The sequence below is a fragment of the Tachyglossus aculeatus genome, chromosome 6, assembly GCF_015852505.1.
Source record: "Tachyglossus aculeatus isolate mTacAcu1 chromosome 6, mTacAcu1.pri, whole genome shotgun sequence".
Taxonomy (NCBI): Eukaryota; Metazoa; Chordata; class Mammalia; order Monotremata; family Tachyglossidae; genus Tachyglossus; species Tachyglossus aculeatus.
Window position 1 is genome coordinate 47,455,872 of NC_052071.1, and position 20,537 is coordinate 47,476,408.

A 20,537-nucleotide genomic window follows, 5' to 3' on the forward strand; every position below is an offset into this window, starting at 1 on the left:
CCCCATAATGTCACTGATGTCAGGATTTCATTAATGTCCAGGGCTTGGACACTTAATCCTTTATTGGGTCACTTGGCTCTTCTAATACCATCCTACTCACTGTACCTCACCTCAGCTCTCTTGCTGAGGCTCACACCTCCTTCCTGCCTGGAATGCCCTCCCTTTCCATCTGGCAGATCACTATTTTGCCCATCTTTAAATTCCTTCTGAAGTCACATCCCCTCCAGGAAACCTTTCCTGATTAATCTCTCAATCAATCAATCAAACAATCATATTTATTGAGCGCTTACTGTGTGCAAAGCATTTTTTCCATCTCTACGTTGTCACCTGTGCACTTGAGTCTGTACCCACTGAACATTAAGGTGGACACCCTACCCCCTCCTCTCACAGCACTTTTTTATATAACTTTAATACTCGATTGCTTCCCCTACCCACAATTTATTTTAAGGTCTGCCTTCCCCTGTAGATTATACCTCAAGGCCAGGGATCAAGTATTTTATCTCTATTGTACTCTCCAGACACTTAGGCCAGTGTTCTGCACACAACAGGCTCTCAGTTAATACCACTGATTTGATGATTAGGTCACAGTTTAAAATTTGCACTTTATTGATTATATCATTAGTAATTGTGTTTCACCTGCATTGGTGATATTTGCATATTCATTTATTCATGCAGTAGCATTTATTGAGCTCTCACTGTGGACAGGAAGCTGTATAGTCCCTGAAGGGGGTGCTTTGCCTCAGATTGGGTAAATTTCCAGCACTCACGAGTGGTCTTCCAGAGACGCACAGATATGGAGGCAATTAGGCATGCTGTTTAAAGTTGAATTCAGGACATAGCTCCCAATCAGCCGGCCCCATCCTACCTCACTTCACTGACCTCCTACTATACAGCCCAGCCCGCACACTCCACTCTTCTAGCGCCAGCTTACTCACTGAGCCTCATGCTTGTCTCTCTCACCACCAACCCCTTTCCCACACCCTCCCCCTAGCCTGGAACTCTCTCCCCCATCATACCTGCCGGACCACCATTCTCCCAACATTCAAAGCATTACCAAGGTCACATCTCCTCCAAAAGGACTTCCCGGATTAACCCCTCTTTTCCCTGGCTCACTTTCCCTTCTTGGTCATCTGTGCACGTCGATCCGTGACTTTTGGACATTTGATATTCACCCCATCCCCAACCCCACAGCACTAATGTGCATATCTTGGAGAAGCAGCGTGGCTCAGTGGAAAGAGCCCGGGCTTGGGATTCAGAGGTCATGGGTTCTAATCCCAACTCTGCCATTCATCAGCTGTCTGACTTTGGGCAAGTCACTTAACTTCTCTGGGCCTCAGTGACCTCATCTGTAAAATGGGGATTGAGACTGTGAGCCCCTCGTGGGACAACCTGATCACCTTGTACCCACCCCCCCAGCACTTAGAACAGCGCTTCACACATAGTAAGTGCTTAACAAATACCATTATTATTATTACTATTATTATCATCTTCAGATTATATATTATAAATTACTTATATATTCATGTCTGTCTCCCCCTCTAGACTCCAAGCTTGTTATGGGCAGGGAGTGTGCTTGCTAATTCTGTTGTATTGTGCTCTCCCAAGTGCTTAGTACAGTGCTTTGCACATAGCAAGAGCTCAATAAATACAGTTGACTGATTGATTGATTAAAATGCCCCTTACCCAAAGAGTATTGCGCCTGGAAAAATTTGAGATGGCAGGAGGATGTCTGAACATTTTGGCCCATTATTATAGTTCACTGAGCTACAAATGCACTTACTGTGTTAATTAGTCCTAAGCAATATTATTAATTTATTGGGCTGAATCAAGGCATGGCTCAAAAATTGTCTCTGCTAATCAGCTCCCTTGATTACTCCCTGCTCAATTTGTCATTGCACACTGTAGCGCCTTGAATTGTTAACCCATAGTGAGGTTCCCTCCACAAGTACTTCAGTCAGTCAATCAGTCGTATTTACTGAGCGCTGGTTGTGGGCAAAGCACTGTACTAAGCACTTGGGAGAGTAAAATATAACTGAGTTGGTAGACACGTTCCCTGCCCACAACGAGCTACAATCTGGAGGGGTAAGTAAATGCTCAATAAGTATCAATGATTGATCAATTGATTGGGTGAGTTTGGAGGGAGAGATTGTGTTCAACAGATGCTTTGCCAGAGCCACAGGCCCTGGAGGGGTTGTAGTGGTCATAGTTTGTGCATACATTTGTGCCAGAGGAGATAGGTCTGCTGGGTGACCTTGGGGAAGTCACTTAACTTCTCTGTGCCTCAGTTAACTCATCTGTAAAATGGGGGTTAAGAGTGTGAGTCTTTCGTGGGACAGGGACTGTGTCCAGCCTGAATAGCTACCCCATTATATAAAACAGTGCTTGACACATAGTACTTAACAAGAGCCATTAAACAAAAGATACCTGTTCTCCCTCCTAATTAATAATAATAATAATAGTAATAATAATAATAATGGCATTTATTAAGCACTTACTATGTGCAAAGCACTGTTCTAAGCGCTGGGGAAGTTACAAGGTGATCAGGTTGTCCGACAGGGGGCTCACAGTCTTAATCTCCATTTTACAGATGAGGTAACTGAGGCACAGAGAAGTTAAGTGACTTGCCCAAAGTCACACAGCTGACAATTGGCAGAGCCAGGATTTGAACCCATGATCTCTGACTCCAAAGCCTGTGCTCTTTCCACTGAGCCATGCTGCTTCTCTGATTAGACTGTGGGTCCCATGTGGGACGTGATTATGTTTAGCTACTCCTGCGCTTAGTACAGTGCTTAACACATAATAAGCACTTAACAAATACCAAAGGTATTATCATTATTATTGGTCCCTTATTGGTACCTATTTCCCTTACAGTTTAGCCCTTCATCTTAGACTTGGGACTCCTCCTCATCCTCCTTCTCCTCCCTCCTTCCCACCCCATTGCACATCCTGGCTTTTCCTCATGCATGAACCAGTCCCTGAAGACTCACACTTCATCACCTCTGCCATCGAGACTCCGCCTTTAATGATAATAATAATAGTATTTGTTAAGCGCTTACTATGTGCAAAGCACTGTTCTAAGCACTGGGGAGGTTACAAGGTGATCAGGTTGTCCCACGTGAGGCTCACAGTTTTAACCCCATTTTACAGATGAGGTAACTGAGGCCCAAATAAGTTAAGTGACTTGCCCAAAGTCACACAGCTGACAGTTGGTGGAGCCGGGATATGAACCCATGACCTCTGACTCCAAAGCCTGTGCTCTTTCCACTGAGCCACGCTGACTCCAGGGACTCCTGGACTCCACCAGGACTCCATCACAAGTCCCCTTTCCCTCTTGCCACAACGATTTTCCCATCCAAGAACAAGAAATATTGTGTTAATAAGGGTTTGAATACATTCACAGACAAGAGACTCATAATGTAGAAGGAAAGGTAGGAATATCAATCAATCAGTGGTATTTATTGAGCTCTTACTGTGTGTGCAGAGTAGATTGAATTGCACTATACTGCACTGCACCATGCTTTTGACGGGATAGAGCACAGTCCCGGGCGTCAGAAGGACCTGGATTCTAATCCCGTCACTTCACTTTTCTGTGCTTCAGTTTTCTCATTCTGTAAAATGGAGATTAAAACTGGGAGCCCCATGTGGAAATGGGACTATGTCCAACCCGATTTTCTTGTATCCATCCCAGGGCTTAGTACAATGCCTGGCAAGTAGAAACTACTTAACAAATACCAAAATTATTATATGGAAGGGGAAAGTTAGGGTGCTTAAAAGTGTAGGATAAATTAATTCAAGGATGAGAGACCGTGTTGGCTTAATAGAAGGAAAAGTTAGGGATGTTAGATGACGTTGTTTCCAACCACACTGATAGATGTAATGAGGGCAATTATCACGTAGTTTTTCAGAGCATTCTCTGGTCCCTGGAGGAAACAAAATATTGGTATGATTCAGCAATGGCATTGATTATATTCTTATGACATGCTTAAGTGTGTGTGTGTGTGCGTGCACGCACGACAGAGAGAGAGAGAATGACTGGTACAGAGACAAAGAGTACTAAGGAAAGGGAAGAGTCAATGAGAAAGAAGGGAAACCTGAAGGATATGGAGAAATCTGACATCCAGCCTTAGTGTGGCACCATTAAGGAGAAAACTCTGAGGAACCCAAATTCTGGGTTCAGAAACTCCCTTTGTTTCAGACCGTCTCCCAAGAAGATCCTCAGCCCTGCTCCTTCTGGGGGATAAACACTCTTCTTGGACTAAATGGAGGCAGAGTGGCCTCAGTGCCTTGGCGCTACTGGCCCAGATCATCCCTTCTAACTTCCACCTGTCTAATGCCTCCGGGTCTCCCGAGACGAATCAGTCTGAGGGAGGCCCACTTCACAGCAGACAGATGGATAGGCAGGTGCTGCTCCCTCCATCTCCTTCCTTCCTCCGACCACCCTCCTTCCACAGCTTGTAAACAGGAGAACCAGACCCTGTGCTGGAATGCAGGCTGCCAACTTCAGAGAAGGGAGAGGGTGAAGTGAGGGCAGACCTCCATCCCAGCGGTGACTTTTGTTTGGTGTCGCTGAAGCTGCAACTTTCCACCTGAGTTCTCCTCAGGAAGGTCGTGGCCAGAGCCCACCCAGGAGTCCCCGGGACCCCCGAAGTTGCCCGGATAAGACTGTGGACTTTGTCACCTGCCCTGGCTATCAGAAATGTGGTGGAGGGTGAGTCCTTCACCAGCGGGAAGCACACAGGCTTTGACGGTGCCAGGTTCTGCTCTTCTCTTCCCTCAGGTGTCACCACGGTCCTTACCATGACCACACTGAGCATCAGCGCCAGAAACTCTTTACCTAAGGTGGCATACGCGACGGCCATGGACTGGTTCATAGCCGTCTGTTATGCCTTCGTGTTTTCTGCGCTGATTGAATTTGCCACGGTCAACTACTTCACCAAGCGCAGCTGGGCCTGGGATGGCAAGAAGGTGCTGGAGGCCCAGGAGATGAAGGTGAGAGGTGGCGAGGAGGCCACGGGGCGTGGGAGGGGGGTGGGGCGGAGAGGCGCCCCACGAGAGAGCTGCATTGGGACCAGGAGTGGGCAGCATGCGGCCCAGAATCACTCCAAGTGGCTGGATGTTATTCACTGGGGTCGTCAATGCAGGTCTTGACTGGAGCGGGTCTCAGCACCTGTGAGGGAGGGTCTGATGGGTGTGGGACTAAAACCCTGGGATGGGCTTCCAGGATGGAGGAGAAGCAGGGGTGCCATTGTAGTGCTGATGGAGCAGCAGAGTGGTTAAGGAGCACTGGTGCTCAGTATGAGTGGACACATTGATGCAGGAGGTAGGATGCCTGGGGTGATTATGTTCCCCAGGAATTCTTGGTTCCCTAAACCTGTAGTCATCTGCTTCTACTCCCTCAGTTTTGCTCAGGGCCTTCTGCCCTGGCAAAGGCCTCTCCGGCTGCGTCCAGGTATGCCTGCCATAAAGTCTACTTGATCCCGGGAAATCAGTTACAGTGAAAGGTGATGGACTCCCCTCCCTCCATCCCTTCACCATTCTGTACCGCTTTCTCTAATGATTCCTGCATTCCTATAGACCTCCAAGAAGGACTGCATCTAAGTACCCATGATGGAGAGCTGTCGGTTCCTGGGTCAGAGTTTAACCACTATGTTAAGGCATTTCCTTTTGTCTAATCTAAATCCCTCTTGCTCCTTATCTTGTCTAATACGTCCATGGAAGACAGCAGTCAGCACCTTCTTCTAGCTCTTCATCAATTTGAAGCTCATCACTGAGGCCGCTGAACATTTTCTTCAGGGACAGGCAAGTGAGCAGGCATGGCTGGTGATGCCAACACTCACTAGTCCCAGGAGTCCAGGTTCCTCTCTAAATGCCAAGGGAAACGTGTCCAGTTGGGAAGACTGCCACTAGCAAAGTGTGTGTCTCTTTCCTTTTCCTGCTGTTCTCTTCTCTAGCAGCAACTCTGTGGCCTTTCTTTCTAAGACACCTACCCCACCTTGGGTGCCTGGGCATCCTCTTCCTGGTCTCCATTCCAACTTCGCCATGCTCAGAGAAATTGCTTACCGTAGCCGATCGGTGCCTTGTTTCTATTATTTTATCAATTCTGAAATCAACTTTGTCCTTGTCACTCAGTCTGGAGTTGAGTTGGATTTTTGGTGCCATGCCATGTGTTCTGCTGATCAGCACCAGGAAAGGGCCATGTCCATTCAACTCATCTCACGGTCTGGAGCTTGAGGAAGGAAAGGCCAAAATTTCTGTTCTAAATAAAGGCTTTTAAAGCAAGTCCTAAAGAGCGGGGGAAGATAATTCCAGAATATGGGGAGCCTTGCTGATCTCTGAATTTCTACAGTGCCTTCTGGCTTGTCTTGCCTTTCCAAGACTTCGGTACCCACCCACAGTGTCCTCTTCCCTGTGAAGCCAAGGAGGCAAAGGAAGATTAAGACTTTCCCAACACATGCAGTGAGTAGATGGCAGAGCTGAAATGAGAACTCTTCAATCGGCTGACAGCTCTCACTTGTCCTAAGAACCGTTGGCCTCGGGAGAATTTTGCTCTTATCTAGGATGAGCTTCTTGGCTGGGAGCAATCAGCCAATGGTCTAAGCCTTTCCTCGAAATTGTCATTCGGCCAGGTGGAGCCCAAAGCCAGGGGACCTGAGGGAAGCAGGATGGCAACCAGGCTTGATCACCTTCCTGTCTATCTGCCTGCGCATCTTCTGTCCTGCCTTTTGTGACCCAAAGCCCAGAAATCCCCTGGCAAAGGGGCATTAGGGGTGACTTCCAGCCCGTCCAGAAGCCACTGATCTCTCTGGCCACCATCCTTCCCCCCTCATATCTGACTGAAAACCACTCTTCCCATCTTCCAAGCCCTTCTAAAATCATATTTTTATGGCATTTGTCAAGTGCTTACTATATGTCAAGCAGTGTTCTAAGTGTGGGGTTGATACAAGTGCAGGCCGCAGTGCCTCTCCCACTTGGGGCTCACAGTCTAAGTAGGAATCGAATCCTTGTTTTATAGTTGAGGAAATCTAGGCACAAAGAAGTTAAGTGAATTACCCAAGGTCACACGGTAGGCAAGTGGAGGAGGCAGGATTAGAACCCAGGTCTTCCAACTCCCAGGACAATGCTCTTTTTCTCTTAGCCATTCTCTTCAAAAAAGGCTTTCTTAACTAACCTCTCATCTCCCCATAGCATTCTCCCTCCTTTATGCATGCTCTATGGATCTCACATTCATTCATTCATTCATTCATTCATTCAGGCGTATTTATTGAGCGCTTACTGTGTGCAGAGCACTGTACTAAGCGCTTGGGAAGTACAAGTCAGCAACATACAGAGACGGTCCCTACCCAACAACGGGCTCACAGTCTAGAAGGGGGAGACAGACAACAAAATAAAACATGTAGACAGGTGTCAAAATTGTCAGAACAAATAGAATTATAGCTATATGTGCATCATTAACAAAATGAATAGAATAGTAAATATGTACAGGTAAAATAAATACAGTAATAAATCTGTACAAATATATACAAGTGCCGTGGGGAGGGGAAGGATGTAGGTTGGGGGGATGGGGAGGAGGAGAGGAAAAACACATGTGAGCTCCCTCCAGACTGTGAGCTTGTTGTGGGCAGGGATGTGTCTGTTGTTATATTGTACTCTCCCAAGTGCTAAGTACAGTGCTTTGCACAAAGTGCTCAATAAATACCATTGAATGAATGAATGAGTTGAAGGCAGCCTGACTTCTGAGCTGAAGAGTCTTCCAGGGCCAGCAAGACACTTTGGAGGGATTTGTCTTGGGATATTTTGCCATGTTTGTCCTCCACTTTTATGCCCTGGTGAGATTCTAGGTCCTGTCTAGGACATCAGGAAAGTTCACCCGTGGCTCCAGTTCAAACCAAAATTAGCTGTCCTCGAAAGAACTGATGGGAAAGTTGAGAAGAAAACTACAGCAATGGGTTCTTGATAGCTGTCGCCAGTTTTCAGAGTTCTCAGTGATAAAGTGTCAAACCTGAGTTGGGTTGCTAGGCAAAGAAGCCTCCTAGCCAGAGCCGGGGTTGGGGTTCTCTAATTGTTTATTTAAATGACAGTGAAGGCTTCTCCTTTTTTTTTTAAAAAAAAAGATATTTTTTAAGCACTTAATATGTACCAGGCACTGTATTAAGTGCAGGGGTAGATACAAAATATTCGAGTTGGACACAGTCCCCATCCTGCATAGGGCTCACAGTCTTAACTCCACTTTACAGATGAGGTAACTGAGGCACAGAGAAATTAAGTAACTTGCAAAGGTGACAGGGCAGACAAAAATGGAGGAGTTAGGCTTAGAACCCAGTTCCTCTGACCCCTAGGCTCATGCTTTTTCCACTAGGCCATGCTCTTCCTCCTGTCAGAAACTTTAGGACCTAAAAGGCCCTGGGAGGGAGAGAAAGAGAAAGTTTTCTCCCAAATAGAGGGCAAAGAGGTACCAGCAAGGGGGTTGGTCTTCATTTCTGTATAGAGCCTGGTGCAGTGGGTGTGCAATTCATAGTGATCCACCAATAGTAACTACAGAACATATAAGACCAGGATTAACAATTTATTATTCACTCTCCTCCTACTTTAGACCACGAGCCTCGTGTGCTGGACTGTGTCCAACCTGATCAATTTGTATTTATAATAATAACGATGGCATTTCTTAAGTGCTTACTATTTGCGAAGCACTGTTCTAAGTGCGGGGCCGGGGTCGGGGGGATACAAGGTGATCAGGTTGCCCATGTGGGGCTCACAGTCTTAATCCGTATTTTGCAGATGAGGTAACTGAGGCACAGAGAAGTTAAGTGACTTGCCCAAAGTCACACAGCTGACAAGTGGCAGAATCGGGATTAGAACCCATGACCTCTGGTTCCCAAGCCCGTGCTCTTTCCACTGAGCCATGCTCTTTTCACTGAGCCACGTTACTTGGAGCAGTGCTTGGCACGTAGTAAGTGCTTAACAAGAACTGTTATGATTATTGTTATTATTAGGCTTGCCTGGATTCTGAGCCACCTGTAGCCCCATGGTTTGCAGGTACCTCTCTTCCCAGGATCACCAGGCCCGTTGCCATCTCACTGGGGCAAGAGAGAAAGCAGAGGACGGCGAATCATATTCAATCAATCAATCGTATTTATTGAGCGCTTACTGTGTGCAGAGCACTGTACTAAGCACTTGGGAAGTACAAGTCGGCAACACATGGTATTCCAAAGATGCCCCAGCCTCCCAGGAGGCAGAGGGTGGGCAGCTCTCCAGGGTTGCTTGTTGTTTTTCTTTAAAGAAAAAGCTTGAACAGGCTTTTCGGAGGCAGCAGTAATCAGAGAAGACAGAGAAGGAGTCAGACGTCCGTGAAAGATTAATGGATCGAGGAGGAAAAAGCAAACGAAACAGGCATTCAGCCACTGGCATCTGACAGGGAGTCTCCAGGGGGTTCTGGGTTCTGGAAAGCTATCAACTCATTTCGCCTACTCAACCTCCACTGATGTGACTCCTAGAAGTCCCCAGGAGAACTGGGTGCAGGATGTCCTGAGTGGTCTTCCCAGCCCTTGGGGAGGAAGCCTTCACCATCTAGAGGGGCATCTCCCATCCTTGAAGATCCTTTTTGGGATTGGGTTCTCATCCTCTCCAATAATAACAAGAATAATAATTTGTCTCGTGTTTTACAATCTCTAATTCTTCCCATATAGGAGGCCCTTCTGGAGACCCGGGTTTTAATCTCGGCTACGCCATTGGCTTAATGTGTGACCCTGGGAAAATCACTTAATTTACCTGTTCCTCAGTTTCTTCATTTGTAAACTGGGATTAAATACCTGATCTCCCTCCCCCCTTGGTCTATAAATGGCCTGTGTTGTGTATGTAAGGGTGTGTGTGTGTGTGTGAACCCCATGTGCAACAGGAACTATTTCTGTCCTGACATCTTGACTCCAGTGCTAGGAGTAGTGAACAAATACCACAATTATTATCACTATCATTATTATCAGCTCATCTTTACCATTCTCTATCCCTGTGTGGTAGGAAGAGGCAGTTATCATTTTCATCATCATTATCATCATCAATCGTATTTATTGAGCGCTTACTGTGTGCAGAGCACTGTACTAAGCGCTTGGGAAGTACTAGTTGGCAACATATAGAGACAGTCCCTACCCAACAGTGGGCTCACAGTCTAAAAGGGGGAGACAGAGAACAAAACCAAACATACTAACAAAATAAAATAAATAGAATAGATATGTATAAGTAAAATAAATAAATAAATAAATAGAGTAACAAATATGTACAAACATATATACATATATACAGGTGCAGTGGGGAAGGGAAGGAGGTAAGATGGGGAGGATGGAGAGGAGGACGAGGGGGAGAGGAAGGAAGGGGCTCAGTCTGGGAAGGCCTCCTGGAGGAGGTGAGCTCTCAGTAGGGCCTTGAAGGGAGGAAGAGAGCTAGCTTGGCAGATGGGTAGAGGGAGGACATTCCAGGCCCAGGGGATGATGTGGGCCGGGGGTCGATGGCGGGACAGGCGAGAACAAGGTACGGTGAGGAGATTAGCGGCAGAGGAGCGGAGGGTGCGGGGTGGGCTGGAGAAGGAGAGAAGGGAGGTGAGGTAGGAGGGGGCGAGGTGATGGACAGCCTTGAAGCCCTGAAGCCAGGGTGAGGAGTTTCTGCAGTTTATCCCTGCTTATGTAGATAATGAAACTGAGGAGGCCCAGAGAGGTTAAGTGACTTGCTCAAAGTCTCCTAGCAAGCCAGAGACAGAACTAGGACTAGAATCCAGTCCATTGCTTGTTTCAAAGAGACAATTCTTCAGTCCTCAGAGCCTCTTGGTGGGGCATATCGCTAGAGTCACCCTCTCCACCTACAACACTATCCCAGCACCTGGGACCTGAACTGTTAAAAGCAGAGATTCCATGTTTTTTCTTTTGTTTTGTTTTTTATGGTATTTGGTAAGCACTTACTATGTGCCAGGCACTGTACTAGGCTCTGGGGTAGATACAAGTTGATCAGGTTGGATACAGTTCCTGTCCCACATAGTCTCCTTAATCTCCATTTTCCAGATGAGGTAATTGAGGCCCAGAGAAGTGAAGTGACTTACCCAAGGTCACACAGCAGACAAGTGGCAGAGTCGGGATTAGAACCCAGGTCCTTCTTATTCCCACACCTGTGCTTTATCTCCTAGGCCACGCTGCCTCTCTTGGGTATCACATACTGCCTCCTGAGCCAGCCTTCCCTTTCCTGTCCTCTTCTGCTAGGCTGACCAATGAAAGGGTAAAACAAGGTAGTCAAGGACCAGAGTGCAACATCCAAAAGGAGAATGTACCTCGGGACTCCCTCTCTGTTTTAGGGGGTCAGCTCCTGAAAAGTAACCAGGATCTGGGCCAATGGAGAGGTTTCCAGTGTGCAGAAGAAAGATGTAGAATCCAGTGGGATGTAATGATAATTGTCGTGATATTTAAGCACTTACTCTGTACTAAATGCTGGAGTAGAGAGAATACAATAAGATTAGACAAAATCCCTGTCCCACATGGTGCTTACACTCTAAGGGAGCGGAAGACCGGGTACTTAATTCCCATTATACAGGTGAGGAAACTGAGGCACAGAGAAGTTCAGTAGCTTTCCCCAGGACAAACTGCAGAAAAGTGGCAGAGTCAGAATTAGAATTTAGATCTCCTGACTTAATCAATCAGGGGTATTTATTGAGAGCTTAAGTGTGCAGATAATAATAATAATAATAATAATAATGGCATTTGTTAAGCGCTTACTATGTGCAAAGCACTGTTCTAAGCGCTGGGGAGATTACAAGGTGATCAGGTTGTCCCACGGGGGGCTTACAGTCTTAATCCCCATTTTACAAATGAGGTAACTGAGGCACAGAGAAGTTAAGTGACTTGTCCAAAGTCACACAGCTGACAATTGTCGGAGCTGGGGTTTGAGCCCATGAACTCTGACTCCAAAGCTCGTGCTCTTTCCATTGAGCCACTCTGCTTCTCACTGTACTAAGTGCTTAGGAGAGTACAATGCAGCAGTACTCCTGGGTCTTGCTTGGAAGAGCACGATACAGCAGAACGTACATTCTTCTTTCCACTGGGCCACACTGCTTCTCATTTCTCTTGTAATGAAAGAAACTGGAGGATTGAAGATACACCTTGCTCTCCTTTAATTATTCAATCAAAAGTAGTCAATGAACATCTACTATGTGCAAAGCACTGAACTAAATGCTTGGCAGAGTACACTAGAGTAAGAAGACACAAACCGTCCCTTATGTTGTTCACAGTCTAGAGGGGGATCTTGTACTATTTCGCATTTACCATATTTTCCCAGTTACCATTCCACCACTGGAAACTGGAAACACCACCCAAACACCGAAACTTGTCCCCACCTGAGACTCCCTTTCCCATCTCCCCATAAAACAGAGAGCCTAAGAGATTGATTTGTATTCAGTTCCCCAGTGGGTTTTACATTCAAACTGAAGAGTGATTGAATGGAGGAGAAAGGATGTGTGTAACTGCACTCTTTTACAATCGCTTAACAGCACATTTGCAAAAATTTTTGGGTTGGAGAGCCCATCCCATCAACACATTATCATTCCTGTCTGCAGCCCCACAGAGATAGCAAACTCCCCGACCCTCTGAGGAGCTGCACTATCCCCGCTGACAATCCCCGTTATAGCTCATGTAGGCTGTTATATTGTTTTAATGATACATTATTATAGCTCATATTCTTTCTTGTGATTTCCAGACTCACAGAACTCACTTTCTCTTCCATTATTTTGCATTCCTCGCTTGGAGTAAATCCGGAACTTGATGATCCAGGCATTTTTGAGTTATCGTTTTTTTTTCCCATAAGGCTTGATGTTTGAATGGTGGATATTTGGTTTAACTCTTTTTTCAAGTCTGAAAGTTCACCTTTCTCCGTCTAGTTCTCCTAACTCAAAAGCCATCCAAGTGATTTAACTTAACCATCACGTTCAAACCTAAAGTTTTTCGCAGGACCAGTGGTGAAAGTGGAAATGACCTCTTACAGGAACCCTAACTAGTTTACCACCTACTCACTCCCTTGCACATTGCTCAAGGGTGTGCAGACTGGTGAGATTTGCACGGAGAAATGGCATGGCATAGTGGAAAGAGCCCGGGCTTGGGAGTCAGAGGTTGTGGGTTCTAATTCAGGCTCCACCAATGCTCAGCTGTTTGACTTTGGGGAAGTCACTTGACTTCTATGTGCCTCAGTTCCTTCATCTGTAAAATGGGGATTAAAACTTTGAGCCCCACGTGGGACAACCAGATTACCGTGTATCTACCTCAGCGCTTAGAACAGTGTTCGGCACATAGTAAGCACTTAACAAATGCCATCATTATCATTATTATTATTATTTGGGCCAACAGCTCCTCTCCCACCCCTTTCCTAATCTGGTTCACTCACAGCCACCACCACGCCCTTTGCTCCATACTCAAAGAAGACACCCCTGGCAGTGAAGTTCATCTATCAGTCCCAGCTATACTGTGTACACAAAAAAGGTGTCCCTCGTGTTGTTCTTAATGCATGCAGCGCCTGATGCTGTTTTCTCTTTTGCCTCCACATCTCTCATTCCCTCAAAGCTCTTCTTACTTAAAGAGAACTACTTCTTCCTTGTTAAGAGTACCCCATGTTGGTCTATCCTCAGCAATCGACCCCTCGTTTTCCACTGAGAACTTGCAATATCCGTGGCTTCCTCTAAAAACATTTCCTCTGCCATCCTCACTTTCACTTTCCCAATTCCAGCGCTCCATGAAGCAGCTACATGGGTCTCCCGCCGTCACTCGGTCTCCTCCCTTGTCTCCACAAGTGTAGCTGTGGTAAGGTGAGCATGTGCTCACCTTAATCACTAATAGCCACCGTTGTTCCAGGAAGTAACTAAGTGAGCTATGTTTTCTGTTGGCCTGGAATGGCCTGCTATGTTGCCAGCAAGGGATAATGGAGAATTTAAGGTGAGAGGGAGAGATTTCAGCTTTAAATCAAGTATCCCTCACTGCTATCCAGTCAACAGCAATGTGTTTTTCAACCTAGGTTGACTTTGATATATCTATAAACGTGACATTTCTCTGTAGTTCTGTCAGAGGGGATGAACGGGGTGATTCAAGAGACTCTGCTTCTCTCATAAATGCTAGGTAATAAAATCCGAAGATATTTTATTTCTAACTCTTGCAAGTAGAAATTCCTCCAAATTCATATCAATTTAATGTCTCCTTATGGTGTGATAGATAGAGCTGAAATCAGGTATTCCATTCCCATATCGCAGGGACTTTTTGCCGACAAGTGATCTCTCCTTTACTGTGGAGCTGATTTTGCAGTCAGAAAATGGCTTGGGCTCTTGAGCTCCTCTCCTTGTCTCCCCCTTTGCCTTCCTTTATGCATTTTCATTTTTCATTATCATTTGCAGTGGGTGAGCAGGAGCAAAGGGTGGTGATCCTGATTCTGCCCCTGCAAAGGGGAGAATGGGCAGCTTTAAACTTGTAAAAGACTCCAAAGGGATTGTGAGATAGATGGACCATGACTTGTCCGGGCAAGTCATTTAATTTCTCTGTGCCTCAGTTTCCTCATCTGCAAAATGGGGATTTAATACCTGTTCTCCCTCCTAATTAGACTATGAGTTCCACGCGGGACCTGATTATCTTGGATCTGTCCCAGCGCTCAGTACAGGCAGTCAATTAATCAATGGTATTTATTGAGCACTTACTGTGTGCAGAGCACTGTAATAAGCACTTGGCACATAATAAGCACTTAACAAATACCACAATTAAGGGAAGGGAATGTGGAGGATTGGATGCTTTTCTCTCCACTGGTGCCAGGGGGAGTCCTGATGCTTTCAGAGCTCTGGTCTAGAGAGTCAGATATTTTGCTTTTGTTATTTAGTAGCAGCTTTGGTCAAACAAGAGAAGGAGGAGGAGCTTGCCACCATTAGTTAGAATGAGATTTGTAATCATCGGTGGATTTCAGTTTCCTGTGCTTTCTTTCCCTGCCTCTGTAATCACGATATACTGGAAGAAGAATTCCCTGAGGTTTTCCTAGGGCCTCCCTTGTATGTGTCTCTTTTGCAAAAATATAATTTTTAAAGAGGGTAGAAGGATGGGCTGTATCTTTTTTTTTAATAGACTTGCTTCTCTTGTCGAATCTCACCTGAGCCATCAAAAATAGAAAACACAACATAGGAAAACTGTGAAAGACGTGATTATAATCAAATCTCTGGAGCCCAAAGACCTATGATTTTACCATGGTGTTTCTAGCACACCTAGACACACAAAGTTCAGCCATCTTTACCATCATATTTAAAGAGGCTCCTCCAATTATTATGAAGTTTGCTGATGAAATTTGCTGCCATAGCTCATTTATGATAAGGGTCTAGGAGTTTCCGCATGGTCCACCTGGGTTAAGGTCTTCAAAAATGTAGCTGTATCATGATGGGTTGTATCGTGGGGTACGTTTTCTCTTAGACTTACATGCAATTAGTTAAGGTCCTCTCTGGAACCAGTCCTGACACGATGCCGGAGCCTTGCACGTAAGTAAAATTAGCACTCTAGATTCTTCTTCACCTCCCCATTCCTTCCCCATTTCCTCTCTCCTGTTCATAGCATCTTTCCCAACCCCACTCAAGCCCAAACTTTGCCCCCACCTTCTGTGGCTGTCCAGTCCTTGCCATTGTCAGCATTTGCACTCCAGTATCATTTGTCCTTGAGTGACCTTAAATGAAAGCAGCTCTATTGTCGTGGGCAGCCCCATCACCGCCAGTGCTGGGGCAATGCCTCTCCTCTTCCCTCCTACTTCTCAACTTGAAGTCCCACCTCTGTGCCTCAAACCCAGCTATCAGTAACAAGCTGGGAACAGGAAAGTTAAGTTAAGGGGTGGAGACTAGAATAGAAAAACAGCTGTAAACTGTAAATCCAGCTGTAAACTAGACTGTCAGCTCGTTGTGGTCAGGGAATTTGTTTGTATATTGTGATATTGTACTGTCCCAAGTGCTTAGTTTGGTGCTCTGCACACAGTCAGCGCTCAATAAGTACGGTTGAATGAGCTGGGAACAGAGGAGAGCAGGAAAGGAGAAGGACGAGGGAAGGAGGGAGCAGGAAAATGAGGGGCGGGGTTTAAAGATGTTGAGGTGAGTCACCAAATCGTGTTGGATGTGTTTCCAAATTGCACATATTGTGGGGCAGATGTAACCTGAAGTGCCCTTGGAGGGCTGAACTGCCCTCTGCTTGTCATAGAGCAGGTAGGTCATCCTTGGGGCAGACAAAGACAAGTTTCAGACTTCTTGACTGGAGTCATCAGCATCGACCTCATTATCATCCTCCTCCTCCATTCATTCATTCATTCATCATTCAATCGTATTTATTGAGCGCTTACTGTGTGCAGAGCATTGTACTAAGTGCTTGGGAAGTACAAGTTGGCAACATATAGAGACAGTCCCTACCCAACAGTGGACTCACAGTCTAGAAGGGGGAGACAGACAACAAAACAAAACATATTAACAAAATAAAATAAATAGAATAAATATGTACAAGTAAAATAAATAGAGTAATAAATATGTGCAAACATATATACATATATACAGGTGCTGTGGGGAGGGGAAGGAGGTAAGGCAGGGGGGAGGGGGAGGGGGAGAAGGGGGAGGGGAAGGAGGGGGCTCAGTCTGGGGGGCTCCATTGTACTTGGGTGCAGACCACTGAGTCAATCAATCATTCAATCAATGGAATTTATTGAGTGTTTACTACGTATTTACAGAGTAGGTAGAAATAATGATAATAACAACAGTATTTGCTAAGCTCTTACTCTGTGCCAAGCACTGTACTAAGCATTGGGGTAGATAGAAGATAATTAAGTCCCACATGGGACTCACAATCTCAGTAGGAGAGAGAACAGCTATCGAATCCCCATTTTGTGGATGAGGGAACTGAGGCTCAGAGAAGTGAAGTGACTTGTACTTGAGGTCACACGGCAGACAAGTGGTGGAGCGAGGGTTAAAACCCAGGTCTAAAACCCAGGTCCTATGACTTTCAGGCCTAGGCTCTATCCATTAGGCCAAGTTGCTTCATGCATCAACCTGATCTCTGCCTTCAAGGAGCTACAACCTAGTCAGGGAGACAGACAAAATAAGTTACAGTTAGGGGGATGCAACCAAATATAAGGATATGGACATAAGTGCTGTTGGTGGGGATTGAAGCGTTGGATATTCACTCCTTCCTCAGACCAACAGCACATATACATAATTCATTTATTTATATAATGTCTGTCTCCCATTCTAGACTGTAAGTTCTTTGGAGGGATCGTGCCTGCCAACTCTGTTATAGCATACTCTCCCAAGCACTTAGTACAGTGCTCTGCATATAGTAAGTCCTCAGTACATACCATTGGTTGATTAACTGATCGGACGTGACCAAAAGAGCCCTCCGGAAGAGGCACTTACATTTCACCTCTGCCACTGTCTCCACTCCCACAGGACACAGCCTTTTCTTGTCTTGTGATTGACAGCGTGTCTCAGAGCACCCCCAAGATGGCTCACAGCATGAAATTTCAGCATCCCCGTGGTGTGACCCATGTGTCACCCTTTAGAAGGCTGGGGCATGGGAGAGGTGCTTTTCCCTTCAATGATAAATGTAAATTAGTTTGGCATTCCACTACCTGGCATCACTGATCCCAACGCTTGGAGTTCGAGACATCCACTGGCTAGGCATTGGGTCAAGAGATCTGGGCATGAGGGCCCAATACTCCATCTTATCTAATCCATCTCCACACCCTGCCACAGCCTATACCTCTCCATCCTCAACTTCTGTTCTCTCCTATCCTCCTTCCCTTGCCGCTTTCCCAACCCTATCTGCTTGCCTTCAACCTTGAAGTAACTACTGTTTTTTCTCCCCTCCCCGCCCCCATTCCCTGCTGCCCCTAGAAAAAGGAGCCAGTGGCTCTGGCGAAGAAAACCAACAACAGTTATAACATCGTGGGCACAACCTATGCCCTCAATATCGCTAAAGACCCCGGGCTCTCCACCATCTCCAAGAGCGCCGCCCCGACCGCCGCGGCCACTGCCACGGCTGCCTCCCCCCCAAAGACCCCCCACGTTGAGGAGAAGCTCCCTGAAAACAAGAAGACTTACAACAGCGTGAGCAAGGTGGATAAAATCTCCCGCATCATCTTCCCCGTTCTCTTCGCTATATTCAACCTGGTCTACTGGGCCACATATGTAAACCGGGAATCGGCAATCAAGGGCATGATCCGCAAGCAATAGAGGACCCCTTCAGCAGCGAGGCAAACAAACCTTCCACCTCCCAGTAGCATCCGGGTAGGAATTCTCCAGGTTTCACCTTCATTCCTTTTCCAACCCGAGGACGTTATTGTGTTTTATTTTCTTTTCTGAGAGCTTCGACCAGGCTGAGCCACTGATTTTATTTTGGGGACATCCATCTCAAAAAACGAACAAAATCACCCCAGTGGGAAGATGGGGTGACATGGAGAGTCATCCATCCAGTCCCACCTCCACAGCCCCTGAACATCTTTCTGTCAGATCCTCTGAGTGAGAGCCACGAGCATGCATGGATCCTGCGGAGGGCCTGCGTGCGTGTGTGTGCGTATGTGTGTGTGTGTGAGTGTGTGTGAGTGTGTGTTCACACTCCTCCCTTCCATCCCAGGATGGACCAACCTGACCATTTTTGGGGCCCCAAGGGGAGGAAGGAGCCCCGGGGTTGGGAGACAACCAGCTACATTCCCATTGGGTGAGGCTGCTGGTAATCCATGGCTCCCCTCATTCTCACCCTGTTTCTCTCCTCCTCTGAGCACCCCTCCTGGCAGCAGATGTCATAGGTTAGCAGATAGCTTTTGAGTCCCAGAAGCAGAGGGCCGGGGCTTTCTCTTCAGCGCCACTGTCCAATGGGCTAAGCAGCCTGGGCTGTGTTCAGTGGCTTGGATGGTCCATCACCAGATGGGGGACTGCACACTCCTGTCACTGCTACATAACAGGTTGGTGTCAGACCTGGGCATGGAGGGCTGGCCATGCCTCCCTGACTTCAATCCACTGCCCCTCCACTTCGCCCGAGCCCTCAGGAAGAACACAGCCTTCTCCTTGGATGACCTCCAGTCACCGCCGCATCAGTCACCTTGCACAACCTTGCACGGTTCAGGAGCCGAGGAAGGGCCACCCAGGAGGGCTCCCTGCTTTAGTCTCATTGCCCCCGCCATAAACTCTCCAGCAGAGGAGGATCAAGCACTTTTTATTACATAAAAAAAGAAAATCAGGAAAAAAAGAAAAAGACAAAATACTGTGGATGAAAGAAAGATCAAAGTCAAATGCCCTGCCAAGATGAGAAAGCAGAGGAGGGCAGAGCCCCTGGAGGAGGTGGAGGAAGTGGTTGAGCTAGTGGACTGACCGACCAGCAGGAACATTGAGTCAGTCTGTCCAAGCTTCTTAACCCACCTTTCTCCCATGTTCCACTGACCCAGGATGACCCTGGAGTGCACGGACCTCCTGTAGATGACCCTGGAAAAGGCAGGCAGCAGGGATGCTGGGTTTAATTCCCGCCTCTGCACAAACGTTACTCTGGGACTCTGACTGTACTCTACTGTACACTGACTTGCCATACGGTTAAACTGAGAGGGCCCAGAACTCTGTGCCCCACCTATCCCTACATCCCAGCATCCCACATCCCACCAAGGACACAAAAGACTCTCCTCAGATCCCAGTGTTCCTCCAGAGGCATTCCTGCAGGGGGGCCCAGCCCCTGGAGGGAATGGTCTTGAGCCACATCCACCCCAAGGACATTCCCTGACTCTCTTCTCTCTGGATCTGCAGGCCAGAAGAGGTCCTTTCAGTCCTGGGAGGCGGCGGGGTTTGGGGGGGGGGGAGAGAGAAAAGGGACAGGAGAAGAGGGAGGGGGAGGATTGACTGAAAGAAAGGGAGGAGCCCACAGCATCTGGTAGAAATCACTTCTCAGCCAGAAGAATTGTCTCCCATTCCCTCAGTTACAGCTCAGGCACAGGAAGATCACTTCAACCTTCTTTATGCCCCAGGAGTCTCTCTCTGCATCCCCTCATGCAGATCACATAGCTCTTTGTGGAATTTCACACCAGATCTGGATCTCCACCCCCCTGCTTCTTCTCCTCCTCTCCTTCCTCTGCCTCCCCAGGCCCACCAGTCTGTCTAGCACCTTTATTTCTCCCTTGCACAATCTCAAGGTCCTTTTCCAAGTGAGCAAATGGGCTGCCCTGCCTGACTGGCTGGAATATGACCTTTTCTTTCCCCTGCACATTTATCATCCAGGGTCGAAGCCTAATTTTATTCAATTCCATTATTGTGCATTCCATGAATACTGATGTGGCCGCTTGCTGGAGAAGCATCAGGCCGAGGGCAAGCTCCAACTGGATGGTGTGGGAACTTGGGGCTCAGAGCAGGAAGTAATCAGAGACAAGTGTGTGTGAAGAGACTGAGGAACAGGAGTAGGAAAGGAAGAGGAACAGCTGCTCCCCTCCTCTCCCTCCCTCCCCTCCACACCTTCTCTCCATCTCTCGATGAGAAAAGAGGAGAGAAACACCCC

At 47.0% G+C, this 20,537-nt stretch overlaps 1 protein-coding gene across 3 annotated transcripts in view; it reads left to right on the top strand.

Annotated features, from left to right (window-relative positions):
* The window catches only part of GABRA3 (gamma-aminobutyric acid type A receptor subunit alpha3), a 186,709-nt gene extending 166,886 nt beyond the window's left edge, over positions 1–19,823 (top strand). For all 3 annotated transcript variants that reach the window (XM_038747852.1, XM_038747853.1, XM_038747851.1), the window contains 2 exons: positions 4,778–4,989; positions 17,900–19,823. In XM_038747852.1, the coding sequence (XP_038603780.1) occupies positions 4,778–4,989; positions 17,900–18,238 (551 nt within the window). In that variant the 3' untranslated portion in view covers positions 18,239–19,823. The remainder of the gene's footprint in view (positions 1–4,777; positions 4,990–17,899) is intronic.
* The last annotated feature ends 714 nt before the right edge of the window (positions 19,824–20,537 follow it).